The sequence below is a fragment of the Ovis aries genome, chromosome 2 (assembly GCF_016772045.2).
Source record: "Ovis aries strain OAR_USU_Benz2616 breed Rambouillet chromosome 2, ARS-UI_Ramb_v3.0, whole genome shotgun sequence".
NCBI classification, from domain to species: Eukaryota; Metazoa; Chordata; class Mammalia; order Artiodactyla; family Bovidae; genus Ovis; species Ovis aries.
Genome location: NC_056055.1, coordinates 186,529,516 through 186,542,806, shown reverse-complemented (window position 1 = coordinate 186,542,806; position 13,291 = coordinate 186,529,516). Strand labels below are relative to the sequence as shown.

The following is a 13,291-nucleotide window of genomic DNA, read 5'->3' as shown; positions in this document are numbered from 1 at the left end:
GGGTTTTTAAAACACACACCCAGGATCCATTTGAACAAGGGACTTGATTTGTAACTTGTTATTTTTGTCATCAGCTCAGAATTGCTTTCACATCGTCATATTCAAATCTAGGGTGGCTGTTCTTCGGCCCCCATAAAGCGCAGAAGCCCAGAGCTACTGGCCTAAGCACGGACTTTAGAATAGCCAGGAAGGTTGAAGCACCCTGAGCATCAGGCAGTGGTCTGATCTCATAACGCATTTCTGTCATGAAGGCAAAAGCCAAGAATTCGTGGAACCCTTGCAATTTCACCAGTCCCTTAAGGGGGTTCCTTCCCCAGCCTGCCCCATGCCCCCCCGGAGCAGGCAGTTAAGCCAGTGAAGCAGAGAATAGAACTCAACACCACCTCCGCTAAGTAGGTGACTCTAATTCCTCCGAAGTCCCCTTGCCTCTTAACCTCGAATCAATTGGAAACCTTTGGTTCTTAATTGCCCAGAGCACTGGAGGCAGCCCGGCCAGTCGCACAGCCGGCCCCTGGGGTGCAAGGGCACTTCATTAAACAAGGCAGTTACTGATTAAGCCCGTGTGGGCCCTGCGTCAGGTTTGGCATGCTCCAGTGGTGGGGCTGCCAAGAGTCCCCGAAGGAACCGGCCAGCAGCGTAGCGTAAATGTACTTCACGCGCCATTAGGCCTGGGGGAGGGGCGGGGGTCGACAGCTAGATGGATGTGCAGGATTTGGGGCCATCAGCCAGAGCAGGCAACAAAATGTAGGTTGCACTTTTTAATTGGTAAAGGGGTTTTGCTGCCCTGTGGGCCAGTGTGTGTGTTGTGGTGTGTTTAGGTAGGTATGTGTATTTTTCATATTCTTTAAATGTGTATTGTGAAATATAGCATACCTATTTAGAGTATAGGAAGCTCATTTGTAGAGTTTAAGGAATAAAATACTCAATACCTGCACTCAGGTTAGTGCAGTGTTGTTAGAAGCCCCTTTGTGAACTAATTCCACATTCCCCTCCACATATTGGTCTGAATTTTGTATTCCCTGGTTCTTCCTCAATATGTTGTTTAATTTCACCTATTTTAAAACTTCCTATAGGTGGAATAGGAGTGTATTCTTCAGGACTTAAGTTTGTGGTTCACGTACTTTGAGGGGTGTTGCTGGGGGCCGCCGGCCCTGCTGGGTGCCCGGGTGTTATCAGGCTACAGTTTGTTGCTGCTGCTTCTACTACCAAGGGACAGGGGGCTGTTTCTAGCTTTCACTCACACACACGGTGCTGTCCTCAACATCCTTAGGTGTGCTTTGTGTGTGTGTGTGCAGGAGGTTGGCTGGGGCACCCATCTGCAGGAGAGATATGTGTGGTCCTCTGTGCTGGCTCCTATGGACGGTCCTAGAAAGCAACACCAGAGAGGATGCCAGCTCCTATTGCTCTGCATCCTGGTTATTTATATATATATATATATATATTTATCAGAACAGCCTCGTTTGACAGACAGGGCCTGGAGACAGGAAGTTTTCTTGTCCAAGGTCACTGGACTGTTAATTAAAGTTCTAGAGAGAGGGGGCTGGTGAATCATTGTTTGGTTCCTGCCACAGGGAACTGAGCACACGATGCTGTGTCAGTTTCAGGTATACAGCACAGTGATTTCAGTTATACATCTGTGTGTGTGTGTGTGTGTGTGTGTGTGTATACACGTGTGTGCTCAGTCGTGTCAGACTCTTTGCAACCCCATGGACTGTACCCGCCAGTCTCCTTTGTCCATGGAATTTTCCAGGCAGGAATACTAGCGTGGGTTGCATTTCCTTCTCCAGAGGGTCTTCCCGACTCAGGGATCAAATCCGCATCTCTTTTGTGTCCTGCCTTGGTGGGCAGGTTCTGTACCAGCTGAGCTTCCATACATTAATAGATACCCTTTTTCAGATTCTTTCCATTGTAGGTTATTATAAGATATTGAATGTAGCTCCCTGTGTAAAGCACTTTAGTTTTTTATCTCGTGCTGTTTTACGTACATCTGCTCCTATAATGTGTCCTGTAGAGGGATTGGAAGACCCCATCACTCAGAAAACTAAAAAATGAAAGAAAATCAGTAACAATTGAGTCTCGTATGAAATGCTGACATTTTAATTCCCTTCCAGGGTTCTTCTGTCCTTTACGTTCAGTTTTTTGTTACTCAAAACTGTAATTGTGGGACTTCCCCTGGTGGTCCAGTGGCTAAGACTCTGTACTCCCAGGGCAGGGGGTCCGGGTTCAATCCCTGATCAGGGAACTAGATCCCACATGCCACAGCCAAGAGTTCGCATGCCGCAACTAAAAAAGATTCTGCATGCCGCAAGTAAGACCCTACGCAGCCAAATAAATTTAAAAAAGACAACTATAATTGCTCTGTCCATTGACTCTGCATCATATTTCCTCCGTGAAAGTAAGACATAACTGTCATCCTGTGTGTGTGTCAACGCAGCTCCTGTCGTTTCTGATGGTTGTGAGTGGCTGGGCTCTGCGTCACTGAGGCTTTTCATTCTCTGAACTCGTTGTTGAAGTGACGTGGTCTCTCTTTTGCCTTTCAGATGGTGCAGAATTTCCAAGATGAATCCTGTTTCATCCTCAGTACCTTAAAAGGTAAAACCTGCTCCTCTCTGCCCTCTCTTATTTAATTAAAGGATGTTGGCTTCACCCCCTGGGTTAACTGGGTGAGGGGAAAGCAGGCCAGTAAGTGAGGCTGGCATGGGGAGTCCTTGAGTGAGTGTCACTTGGAAACATCCTCCAGGGAAAAGAAACACACAGTTCCTGGGAAACTCAGCCTCGGAAATGTGTGAACTGGAGAGGTGGGCCCCAAGGTCACTTTGAAAGGGAAATCTTGGCCATTCACTGTGTGTTCCACGAACCCAGTGCCGAGGAGAAGTAAGACACGTTTGAGTTGCTCCAAAGTATGAGTCTGGGACTTGCCTGATGACCCAGTGGCTAAGACTCTGCGCCTCCAATGCATGGGGCATAGGTTCAGTCCCTGGTCAGAGTCAGGGAACGAAGAGCCCACGTGCTGCATGTCCAAAAAAAAAAGTGTGGGTCTCCAGGTAAAGCAGCCACGGAACCAGTAGCACCTGAGCCTCCAGCCCCCGTGGCCGGGGACTGGGGCTCTGTGTGGAGGTGGGGGGACATGAAGGGCCCGCCCGAGGAAGGGGCCTGAGAAGGAACTCCTCTGCCAGGAGAAAGGGGAGACCAGCTATGACCCCCTCCCCCAGCTCCCGTAGGGCTGGGGCGGATGAGTGTGCAGAGTTATACAGGAATGAAAGCCCCTTACTGGGCCAGAGACCCTGGACCATGACAGGGCAGTCTCCTCCCCTTGTTTTCTCGATCCAGCCACCACCTGCCTTCAGAGACCCTGGCAGCTATCAAACCCAGGGCCTCCTTACCCGCAGGCCCTTTAGTCCCTGGGTGTTGGGCTGTGGCAGAAAGCCCACTATTAAAAAGAAGCTCAACAAGGCAGCTGAGAAGGTGTGCGTTGGGATCTCTGCTGTTATCTTTGCTCTGTGCAGTCTTACTTTGGTGGCCTCTGCCAGCATCCATGGCAGAGCGTCTGCTGGTACCCTAATCCCATGGCTCCCAGAAACCGCCACGCCTGCCTTTCTTCCCTTAACACCTCAGTGTTTGTCTCTTGCAGCCGAGAGCAACGACGGCTACCACGTCATCCTGAAATGCGGCCTCTGAGCAGATGCAGAGTGGGCAGCTGCCTCCCACCCCCCAGCCCCACGGACCCCCTTGGATGGAGATATCGCACCCCTGGAAGCTGTGGCGAGGAGGGACCTGGCCCAGCCCGTGAAAGCCACAGACCCGCGGAGGTTGTGGGTCTGGAGGGCAGAAAGCCAGCAGCTCCTCTCTCCTCTCCTCTTAGCCCCCAGCTCTGGGACAGTTCCCTGTTCTTTTTCTTAGTCCTTCCATCTGAAAAGGCCAACGGGGGCCATCTGCTCTGAAACCTCTTGCTCCCCTGGTTGGAGGCTAGTTCACCAGGTACCCAGGTGCCATCTGTGCCGGCTCCTTGCGCCCATTCTCCTGCCTCCAGAGAAGGCTCTGCCTCTCCTGCAGGCCTTCACCCTCTTCTCTGCCAACTGGCTGGGTCCCTGGACAGCTGACTATGTGGAGGTGGTTTGAGACTGTCCTGTCTCCGTGTCAGTTTCCTGTCTTGGTGATCCTGGTGAGCATCTGTCCTTCCTGTTCCTGGATGGCTTGATGGGTGTTGGGTTGACTCTGTGCCTTCTGCTTCTTTTCACATTGACCTTGATTCTAAGTGTCTGCTGCTGCTCACAGTCCAGAGGGGGCTTTGCCTTTCTTCATTGCTGGGGTAGACACTACGGAGCCACACACACCTGGTTCTAAGGCCCTTGGGGAGGAGAGGACGAGGCTGATAAGACTATTTTTGGGCACATTCTCATGAGTATAAAAGGGAAGAGAACCAAATGATTCCTCCTGGGCTCTTTTTCGGTGTAAGTTTATTTCCTAAGCAGTCGTGGGTAGAGGAGGACTAAAAAGTGAACATCCTGTTGTAGGATCACATGACCTTGACTCTCCTGATGCCCAGTCCTCTTGGATGGACTCACCAAATCCCATTTAGAGAAGACCACCAACCTTCCCAAGTTCCCTAGGGACAGCGTATTTTCTGGGAGGGCTCCCCTTTGAAGGTTTCTTTCTTTTCATTTGTAGAGGCTGTGTTTGGGCATTTCTCCTGCGTTAGAATGGTTAGATCACCTTTCTTAGATAACCAGTAGACTCAGGAATCAGTGTCTGTCTCTGTTACTTGGGACCCTGTGATCTCTATTGCTAATGTAGGTTCATCTAACAAAGCATGGTGAGCTCTCTGACCAACTGAGCAGGATCTGACAGCCTTTCAAGTGGAGCTTTTGGGGAATAGAATGCTTTGGGGGAATATAGAGATGATCATAACTGGGTGGGCCTTGTTTTACAGACGAACTGAAGCCTAGAGGGGCAAAGCGACCTACCTGATATCACATAGTGATAGGGTAATAACATAGATTTGTCGTCTAAACCAGGGCATTTCTGAGAGGGAAAGGAGCTCTGGTAATAATAATGCTTGGACCACAGGTGTGATGTACTGCTCTGTAAGGACAGGCTTCTCATTCCCTTTCCATTTTGAAGGTGAGGGGATGGGGAGCATGTAACAGCCTTCTTGAGCTATAATTCACATACTATACAGTTTACCTATTTATAGTGTACAGTTCTGTGATTTTTTTAGTCAATTCACAGAATCACCACAATCAATTTTAGAACATTTTCATCACCCAAGATGTATCATGTATATGGAATCATACAATATGTGGTCTTTTGTGGTCTTTTTTTTTCACTTAGCATAGTGTTTTTTAGGGTCATCCATATTGAACATGTATCAGTACTTCGGTCTTTTTATAGCCTAATAATATTTCATTCCATGGATGGACTGCCTTTGTTTATCCATCCATCACTTGATGGATATTTGAGTTGTTTCTGTCTTGGGGCTATTGTGAATAATGCTGCTATGAAGTATTTGCACACGGTTTGGTGTGTTTTCTTTTAGGAATATACATATGACTGGAGTTGCTGGGTCATTTAGTAACTCCATGTTTAACTTTTTGAGGAACTGCCAGACTGTTTTCCAAAGCAGCTGCATCATTTTACACTCCCATCGGCAGCGTATGAGGGTTCCAATTTCCCTCCATCCTCACCAACACTTGCTAGGATCTGTCATTTGGATGATAGCATCCCAGTGTCATTTTGACGATAGAAGTGGTGTCTCACTGGAGTTTCAATTTGCATCTCCCTGATGGCTAATGATGTTGAGTATTTTTCCATGTGCTTACTGGCCATTTATATATCTTTGGAGAAATGTATCCTTTGCCTATTTGCAATTGGCTTATTTGTCTTTTTATTATTGAGTTGTAGGAGTTCTGTGTATAGTTTAGATGCAGGCCCTCTATGAGATATATGAGGTGTCAAACTGTTCTCCACTTCTGGGGGTTTTCTTCACTTTCTCATGATGTCCTTTGAAGGACAAAGGTTTTTAATGTTGATGATCTCTAAGATACCATTTTTCTCTTGTTGCTTGTACTTTTGATGTTATATCTAAGGAAACTATTGCCTAATCCAGGGTCAAGAAGATTTATGTTTTCTTCCAACAGTTTTTATAGTTTTAGCTCTCCAGTAGTCTTTGAGTAATTTTGAATTAATTTGCATTTATGATGTGAAGTATGGGTCCAACTTCATTCTTTTGCATGTAGATATTCAGCTGTCCCAGCACCAATTGTTGAAAACACTATTGGGGTCTCCATAGAATTGTCTTCATAGCCTTGATAATGGCCCCTAATTCTTACTGGATCTTTTTCTCTGCGATATGGGACTGTCATTAGGATGCTCACCTTTTTTTCTTTTTTTTCAGCCCATGTTTGGCTCCACCAGTTTTACAAATGGCTTTCTCTTCTTTCTGTCTCCCCCTTTCCCTGTTTCAACAATACTGGGTGACATCACTCTGATATCTACAGCCTTTCTGGGTGCATGGCTCCACACATCAGTCCTAGGGGAAGGTCAGGATCAATTGTTTTTTGTTTTGAGGAAACCAAGTCACACAGAAGTAGAAAAACTTGCCCAAGGTCCCCCAGAACCAGAACTAGATTACTGGTCTTGTGACTTCTGGCATTTTGAGATGTCTACAGTTGACTAGACCCAAGAGATGCCACTTCCGAGGCCAAGTGATGACAGGCTAAAATCTTAATTCTAAAAATGTGGTAGGCTAATATTTCATTTTTATTTCTTCATTCAAAATAAGGGTCCAGTCAAGATCTGTGACCTTCAGTTTGCTGTAGGTGGAGTCTTTCATCTGGAATGCACACTGCATCAGCTCTGCTTACTTTCTCCTAATGGTTATAGTTCAGTCTTGTAGCTTACACAGAAGTAGAAAATAATAAGTACCAAAGAAGAATACACAGTCATTTGGTACCAAAATGTTTTAGCTGCCCAATTCAGCATTTTGTACCTTCCACAGGGGCAGAGGAGCTAGCTGCAGGTGTTTGGATTTTGTGTCCAGTTTTTTCATTTTATTTAAGTACAGAAAAGCTGTGCCCTTTTCACTCCTGTCCACTGTCTTTCCTGTGTGCTCTGAGTCCAGCGTCTGAGCCTGCTGGACAGGGTGGCCTCTCCCAGAACAGTCCCCTCCACCCCACGTATTCTGAGCTGTGGCTGCTCCTTGGCAGCAACAAATTTTAAAAGGGATCCCCCAAGGGACAGAAGATATGCTGTGCACCAGAGCCACTGTCTTGAACCAGAAGCCCGAAGTGGAGTGCTTTTTTCTCAGTCCATCGCATTTCTTTGCTGGGCAGTTGTCTGCAAGGTTGTGCTAAACCTCCTCCTGGTTACCGAGTCGACCCTTTATAATAAAGACATGGGCTTTGGAATGGAGGAAGGGATGGTAGGCCTTTGGAAAGAGCAGGATGGGCAGGGAGTTGGAAATCTCAGTGTAAGGTACTAAGCAAAGGTCAGATGCTGTCCTGGTGACCTCCTTCCCCGGCCACCTTGGGCTTCTTGGGAAGAGCCGTGAACCTAGAGGGACTTTCCCGGGAGCAGAGTGGAGCTGCCTGAGCAGTGCGTCACAAGTTTCCAAGTCCAGACCGGCCTCAGGGGCTGGCCTGCATGAGTTAAGGTCTGAAAATCATTAACGAGTTAATGAGAAAAATGGAAGCGCTTCTTTTGCTGTTGTCAGTGGAGCAGAGGGAGGCAGCCCCCAGGAGCTCAGAGAAGACAGAAAAGCAAGCGACCAAGAGCCAGGAGTCCTGGGCTCCTACACCCTCGCTTGGCGTGCTTTTTCTGCCTCTCTGGGTCTCACCTCCTCCCTGGGAGGCTACTGGGCTGTGACTGACTCAGGCATGAGTGTGTCTGAGCGGGGCATTCCTTTTTTCCCTCCATCAGAGTTGCTCTGTGGGTGGGTGGCGTGTACAGGCGTGCTTCCTAGTGGTACACCGCACCTCAGTTCTGCTTGGACTGGTACATGCTCTGTGAGGTTGCATGCATTTCAGTGTGAGACGCTGCATCTTAGCCATGTCTTTAGGAATCCAGCCTAGCTTGCAGCCAGGGTGACTTGATTCCATCCATGCTCTTAAGAGTGGCCACCAGCTGTTCCCTGCAGCCTGAAGCTGGACTCCTTGTAGTCTGGCTTTATGTCTGCATGCGTGCATGTCTGTGTGTGTGCATATTCATGGATGCACATGAATCCCCTCCTCTGCCCCTGTGTCTGCCATGAGGAGGGCAGCCCTGAGTGTCTTTAGCTCACCTGGTCGGAATGACGACTGCTGCTTCCTTCAGACCTTACGTGATGCTCCTGGTTCGGACTCAGCTGATAAAACTGATTAGGGCACTGTTGCCCTAATTGTGGGGAAAGGCCCATCCTCAGTCCTGCCCTAGGGAGCAGAGCAATGCTGGGAGCTGACATCTAACCAGGACCCCAAAAGCAAGGTCCTCGGACTTGGTCTTACTTGCAGCCACCTCACGTTCCCTGTGTCCCCTTGGGTTGCGTATTCTGTGTGTGATGTCATCAGTCAGGCCAGGCAGTAGGAAGTATTTGTACACCCTCTCTGATCACCTCCTGGCCCCTTTCCCTCCACTCTGTGGGGCAGAGCAGTACAGTACAAGACAAGCCACCCCCACCTCCTTCCCCGGGGCCGACCTGAGAATTCCATGCAGCCTCTGCCCAGCTCCCCAGAGCACCTTGTAAAGGCTGGGCTTTCCTCCCTCCTGCTTCTGCAGGAAATGACTGAGTTCTGAGGGTGTGGTCCCCACCTGGCCATGTAGGGACTTTCTAGTGGCAACATCCCCAGGAAGTATCTTTAAGAGGTAGCTTTGCTCTTCTGTCCAGGGCAACTGGCAGGGTGAGGCAGGGAGGGGCCAGCACTTCTTAGTCCTGGGCTGAGACACCTGGCTGTTTGGGCAGCCAGGCCAGCCTGTCCCGGGAGGGAGTGTATGAGCCTGTCCCTGCCTTCATCCTGTGGAGCCCCAGACAGGGATGGGTTAAGGGGTGGCGGCCTGCAGGGGGCTAGCAGGGACCAGGAAGCCTTTTATCATGAAAAATTTTCAATCCTTCTTGAAAGACAGACCAATATAATTAGCCCTGGTACCCATCACTCCACCTCCTCAACAATCACCCTACACCTGCTCATCAGGGACAGGCCAAATGCAGCTTTTTGCTGCATTTTGTAGTCTGATGACAGGGAACACTGAACTCAATGAAGTGAAATGTCATCCTGTCCTCCCCTCTGCTGTTCCACTCCCATTTGTATACCAAAACCTGTACTCAGTTATTATAGTTTGAATTTCATCATCTGAAACTTAATGGAAACTCATTTTCTCTTATTTGCCTCCTTGAAGCCCTTAAAGCCAAAAATAGGTCTCATCCAGCCTTCACAGAAAAACATTGCCCACTGCTGAGCTAGACCTCTGTTACTCTGTATGCCCCCTACATGATGTTGAATAGTATCCTTGAAAATAAGGGCTTTTAAAAATAATAAAAAGTATTTTGTTTGGAGCTTTGAAGCAGGAGGATCATTCAGCTGAACAGTCTTTGAAACCAGACCCCCACCCCGCCTGCTAGTCATGTGCCCCTCCCCCAGACAGTCTTTGCCCCAGCTGCTCAGGAATCATAAAACTTTGCTCTTGCCCCTTCCCTCCTGCTGTCCACTTCTTGGAGACTTGCTGGGCCTTTGGTCGCAGGGCAGGGTGCGGGAGGTTATGTCCCAGAGCTGGCTGTGGGGAGAATACAGTACCGGCTCCGGGCCCTGGTGGGTGGTGGTCTCTTGACTTAGGTCACTGGGACTTTATTGCCCCAGGAGGTATGGCCTAACCTCCACCTCTACTGGCACCTTGAGGACCTCTCAGCTGCTCTGGGGTCCCCCAAAGCCCCCTCCACATGTCTGCAGCTCTTCCCCCAACAGAGGGACTGGCTTGTGACAGCTTCAGCTTGATGATGGGGAGGGTTTGGACCCAGTGCTCGCTTCTGCCCCTGGGAGAAGCTGGCCCATAGGCAGCCTCGTGCTGGGGTGGTCCCATCTCCCTGTGGCTTGGCTGGTCATTCTGGGCCCCGGCTCCTTTGCTTCCAGTGAAGATGACCAGACACTGCAGCCAGCTCTCCATTAGCACCGACCGCTGATGATGCTGACTGGCCTTGCCTGAGTCAGACTTTGGGCTCTGTGCTTTGCCTTTGTCCCATTTGAGCCTCCTCACAGCTCTGAGGCCCCGTAGGCTGATTTCTAGTTGAGGAAATCAAGACTGAGAAATCAGATAGGGGCCCAAGTCCTATGACTATCGATGGGCTGAGCCAGGGTCCTGATCCTGCCTCTAGACCTCTCCCTCTTGCCCCAGATGCACGGGTGAGTCCTTTCATCCCTAGTGCTCACTCTCCTGATGACATCATCCCTGGACTCTGTGCCCTGCGGTGGGGTGGGGGTGGAGGGAGGGGTATAAGCAGGGGGACAGAAGAGAAGGTCATTGTTTTGTGCCTCCCACCAGCCCTCCCCTTGCTGGGCATCGCCTTGGTTACTGTGCTTACCAATGTATAGAAAGTGATTTCTTTTTTAGAAATGTCACTTCGTCACTTTTCTCCAGATGGGGTGACTCTTAAGGTGGTGGGCATCTCAGTTGGGGTGGTGTGGCCCTCTGATGGGTCAGGTGGGCATGACATTGGGAGGGGTTGTAGGGGGGAGTGGGCATCAAAGCAGAAGTTGTCACACTGCCACGTTTTTGTACCTGAAATAAAGCATATTTGCACTTGTTACTGTACCATTGTGAAGACAAGAGATCTACATGTAGGTTCCGTGCTTGGGTCAGAATGCAAATAAAACTCATTTGTAAGAAACCTGTGTGGCTCAGACCTCTTTTAATATTTTTCAGTTGTGATAAAATGTATGTGACAGGAAATTTACCATCTTCAGCATTAAACAACAGCTCCCCCAGCCCCTGGCACCCACCCTTCTCTTTATGTCTCTGTGAATGTGACTCCTCTGGGGGCCTCTTAATAAGTGAAGGCCTCTTATAAGTGGAGTCATACAGTCTTTGTCCTCTTGTAAGTGGCTGACTTTACAGGGCGTAATGTCCTCAGGGGCTTCCCAGGTGGCCCAGTGATAAAGAATCTGCCAGTGCAAATAATGCAAGAGACTTGGGTTCGATCCCTGGGTTAGGAAGATTCCCTGGAGTAGGAAATGGCACCCTACTCCAGTATTCTTACCTGGAAAATTCCATGGACAAAGGAGCCTGGCAGGCTACAGTCCATGAGGGTCACAGTTTTTCCCTTTTTTCGCTTTGCCAAGTGGCTTGTGGAATCTCTAAGAGGTAGCTTTGCTGTTCTGTCCAGGACAACTGGCAGGATGAGGCAGGGAGGGGCCAGCACTTCTTAGTCCTGGGCTGAGACACCTGGCTGTTTGGGCAGCCAGGCCAGCCTGTCCCAGGAGGGAGTGTGTGAGCCTGTCCCTGCCTTCATCCTGTGGAGCCCCAGACACGGATGGGGTTTTTCTGGGGCTAGTACCATATTCATAGTAAAACTGCTTACCTCAGATTAGGACTTTAACCCATGTGCTGGAACTCAAACCCAGCCAAAACCTGGTACCTGGTTTCAGGACCTAATGAAGCTCAGGTTCTTGATGTCTCATCACAGAAAGAATTCAGTGAGAGACAAAGTGATAGGTAAGAAGTGGATTTATCTAGAGAGACACACACTCCACAGAGTGTGGGCCATCACACAGGACGAGTGCAGCAGCCCTGAAATGTGTGGTTAGCTTCTATGGGCTTGGTAATTTCATAGGCTAATGAGAGGGAGGAGTATTCCAACTATTTTGGGGAAGGGGTGGAGATTTTTAGGAATTGGGCCACCGCCCACTTTTTGGTCTTTTGACAGTGCCTTGGGATTAGCGTGGTACCTCTGGGTGTGTCATTTAACTTGCTAATTGAAGATCAAGTTGACTTGTCTGCCATCTTGGACCCATTTGATTCTAATTGGTTTATATTGTGTCTTCGAGCTGTGGCATTCAAAAATTGTGCCTTGCCCCCTTCTCTCCTATTTCAATAGGAGACCTTGGGTCTTTGAAGCTTGATCAGTGGGTGGGCTGTATTAAGCCCAATGGGGGCACATCTGTAGTGGCCACCATCCCAGACCCTTGTCACTACCTAGCCCAAGGATGCTATGTGACGATGTGTGACCTAGCACAAGGCTGGGCAGGACCAGGCTCCCAGGGACACGCAGGAGCAGCTGGGCTGGGGATGCTCCAAGGCAAGGATAGCTTGATGTGTTCCAGGATCCAGAAGACTGACACCATGGGGTGTGTGCTAAGTTGCTTCAGTCATGTTCGAATCTTTGCAACCCTATGGGCTGTAGCCCTCCAGGCTTCTCTGTCCATGGGATTCTCCAAGCAAGAACACTGGAGTGGGTTGCCATGCCCTCCTCCAGAGGATCTTCCTGACCCAGGGATAGAACCCATGTCTCTTATGTCTCCTGCATCTTATGGGGCAGATTGGGGATCAGGTCAGATAACACTGTGATTCTTTGGATTAATAATGTTACCCAGTAAACATTCACCTATTAAAAGTCTCACCAAATAATACCTGAATGATTCCATTTTATGTTTTCTTTAGAAATGCTGGTCCAGGGACTCCTCTGGTGGTCCAGTGGTTAAGAATCTGCCTTGCAATGTAGGGGCCTTGGTTTCAGTCCCTGGACAGGGAATTAAGATCCCACATGCCGTGGGGCGACTGAGCCACGAGCTGCAACTACTGAGCCAGCACTGCACAAAGAGAAAGCAGCCCATGTGCTGTTCAGAGATCCCAAGGGCCACAACTAAGACACAATGCAGCCGAAAATGAATAAATAAATTGCTTTTTTAAAAAAAATGCAGGTTCTGATTCCCAGCCCATCAGTGGGATGTGCCCTGCATTTTTGACAATACTGACACGGGGTCTCATTGGGCAGAGGAAGAGAGTTCTGATTTGTTTTCTAAAGGGGTGGTGGGACACAGCCATGGAGGTCCTGAAACTGAGAAGGGTCAGACAGGACTGGGTTCAAAAGTTCAGAGTTGAATTCAGGAGCTCGATGAGGTTTCAGAGCCATTGGGGGCTGGAGCCTGGCTTGGCTGTTGGCTGTCCACCACACGGGTGGCCTCTGCCCCAGCAGGGAACTCAAATGTGAGCAGAAGGACACAACAAGCCCAGTGGTGTGTCCCCAGGGGTGCTCTCAGCTTACCGTGGGTAGGCTCTCCCAGTGGCTGGGGCCTAGAGCCGACCCTGACCCCCCTACCCTGACCCCAGG

The 13,291-nt window shown here is 49.3% G+C and overlaps 1 protein-coding gene across 4 annotated transcripts in view; it reads left to right on the top strand.

Moving 5' to 3' along the window:
• TFCP2L1 (transcription factor CP2 like 1) overlaps window positions 1-10,852 on the top strand; it is a 69,833-nt gene extending 58,981 nt beyond the window's left edge. For all 4 annotated transcript variants that reach the window (XM_004004762.5, XM_012140372.4, XM_042243986.1 and 1 more), the window contains 2 exons: window positions 2,541-2,592; window positions 3,632-10,852. In XM_004004762.5, coding sequence (XP_004004811.1) covers window positions 2,541-2,592; window positions 3,632-3,678 — 99 coding nt within the window. In that variant the 3' untranslated portion in view covers window positions 3,679-10,852. The remainder of the gene's footprint in view (window positions 1-2,540; window positions 2,593-3,631) is intronic.
• The last annotated feature ends 2,439 nt before the right edge of the window (window positions 10,853-13,291 follow it).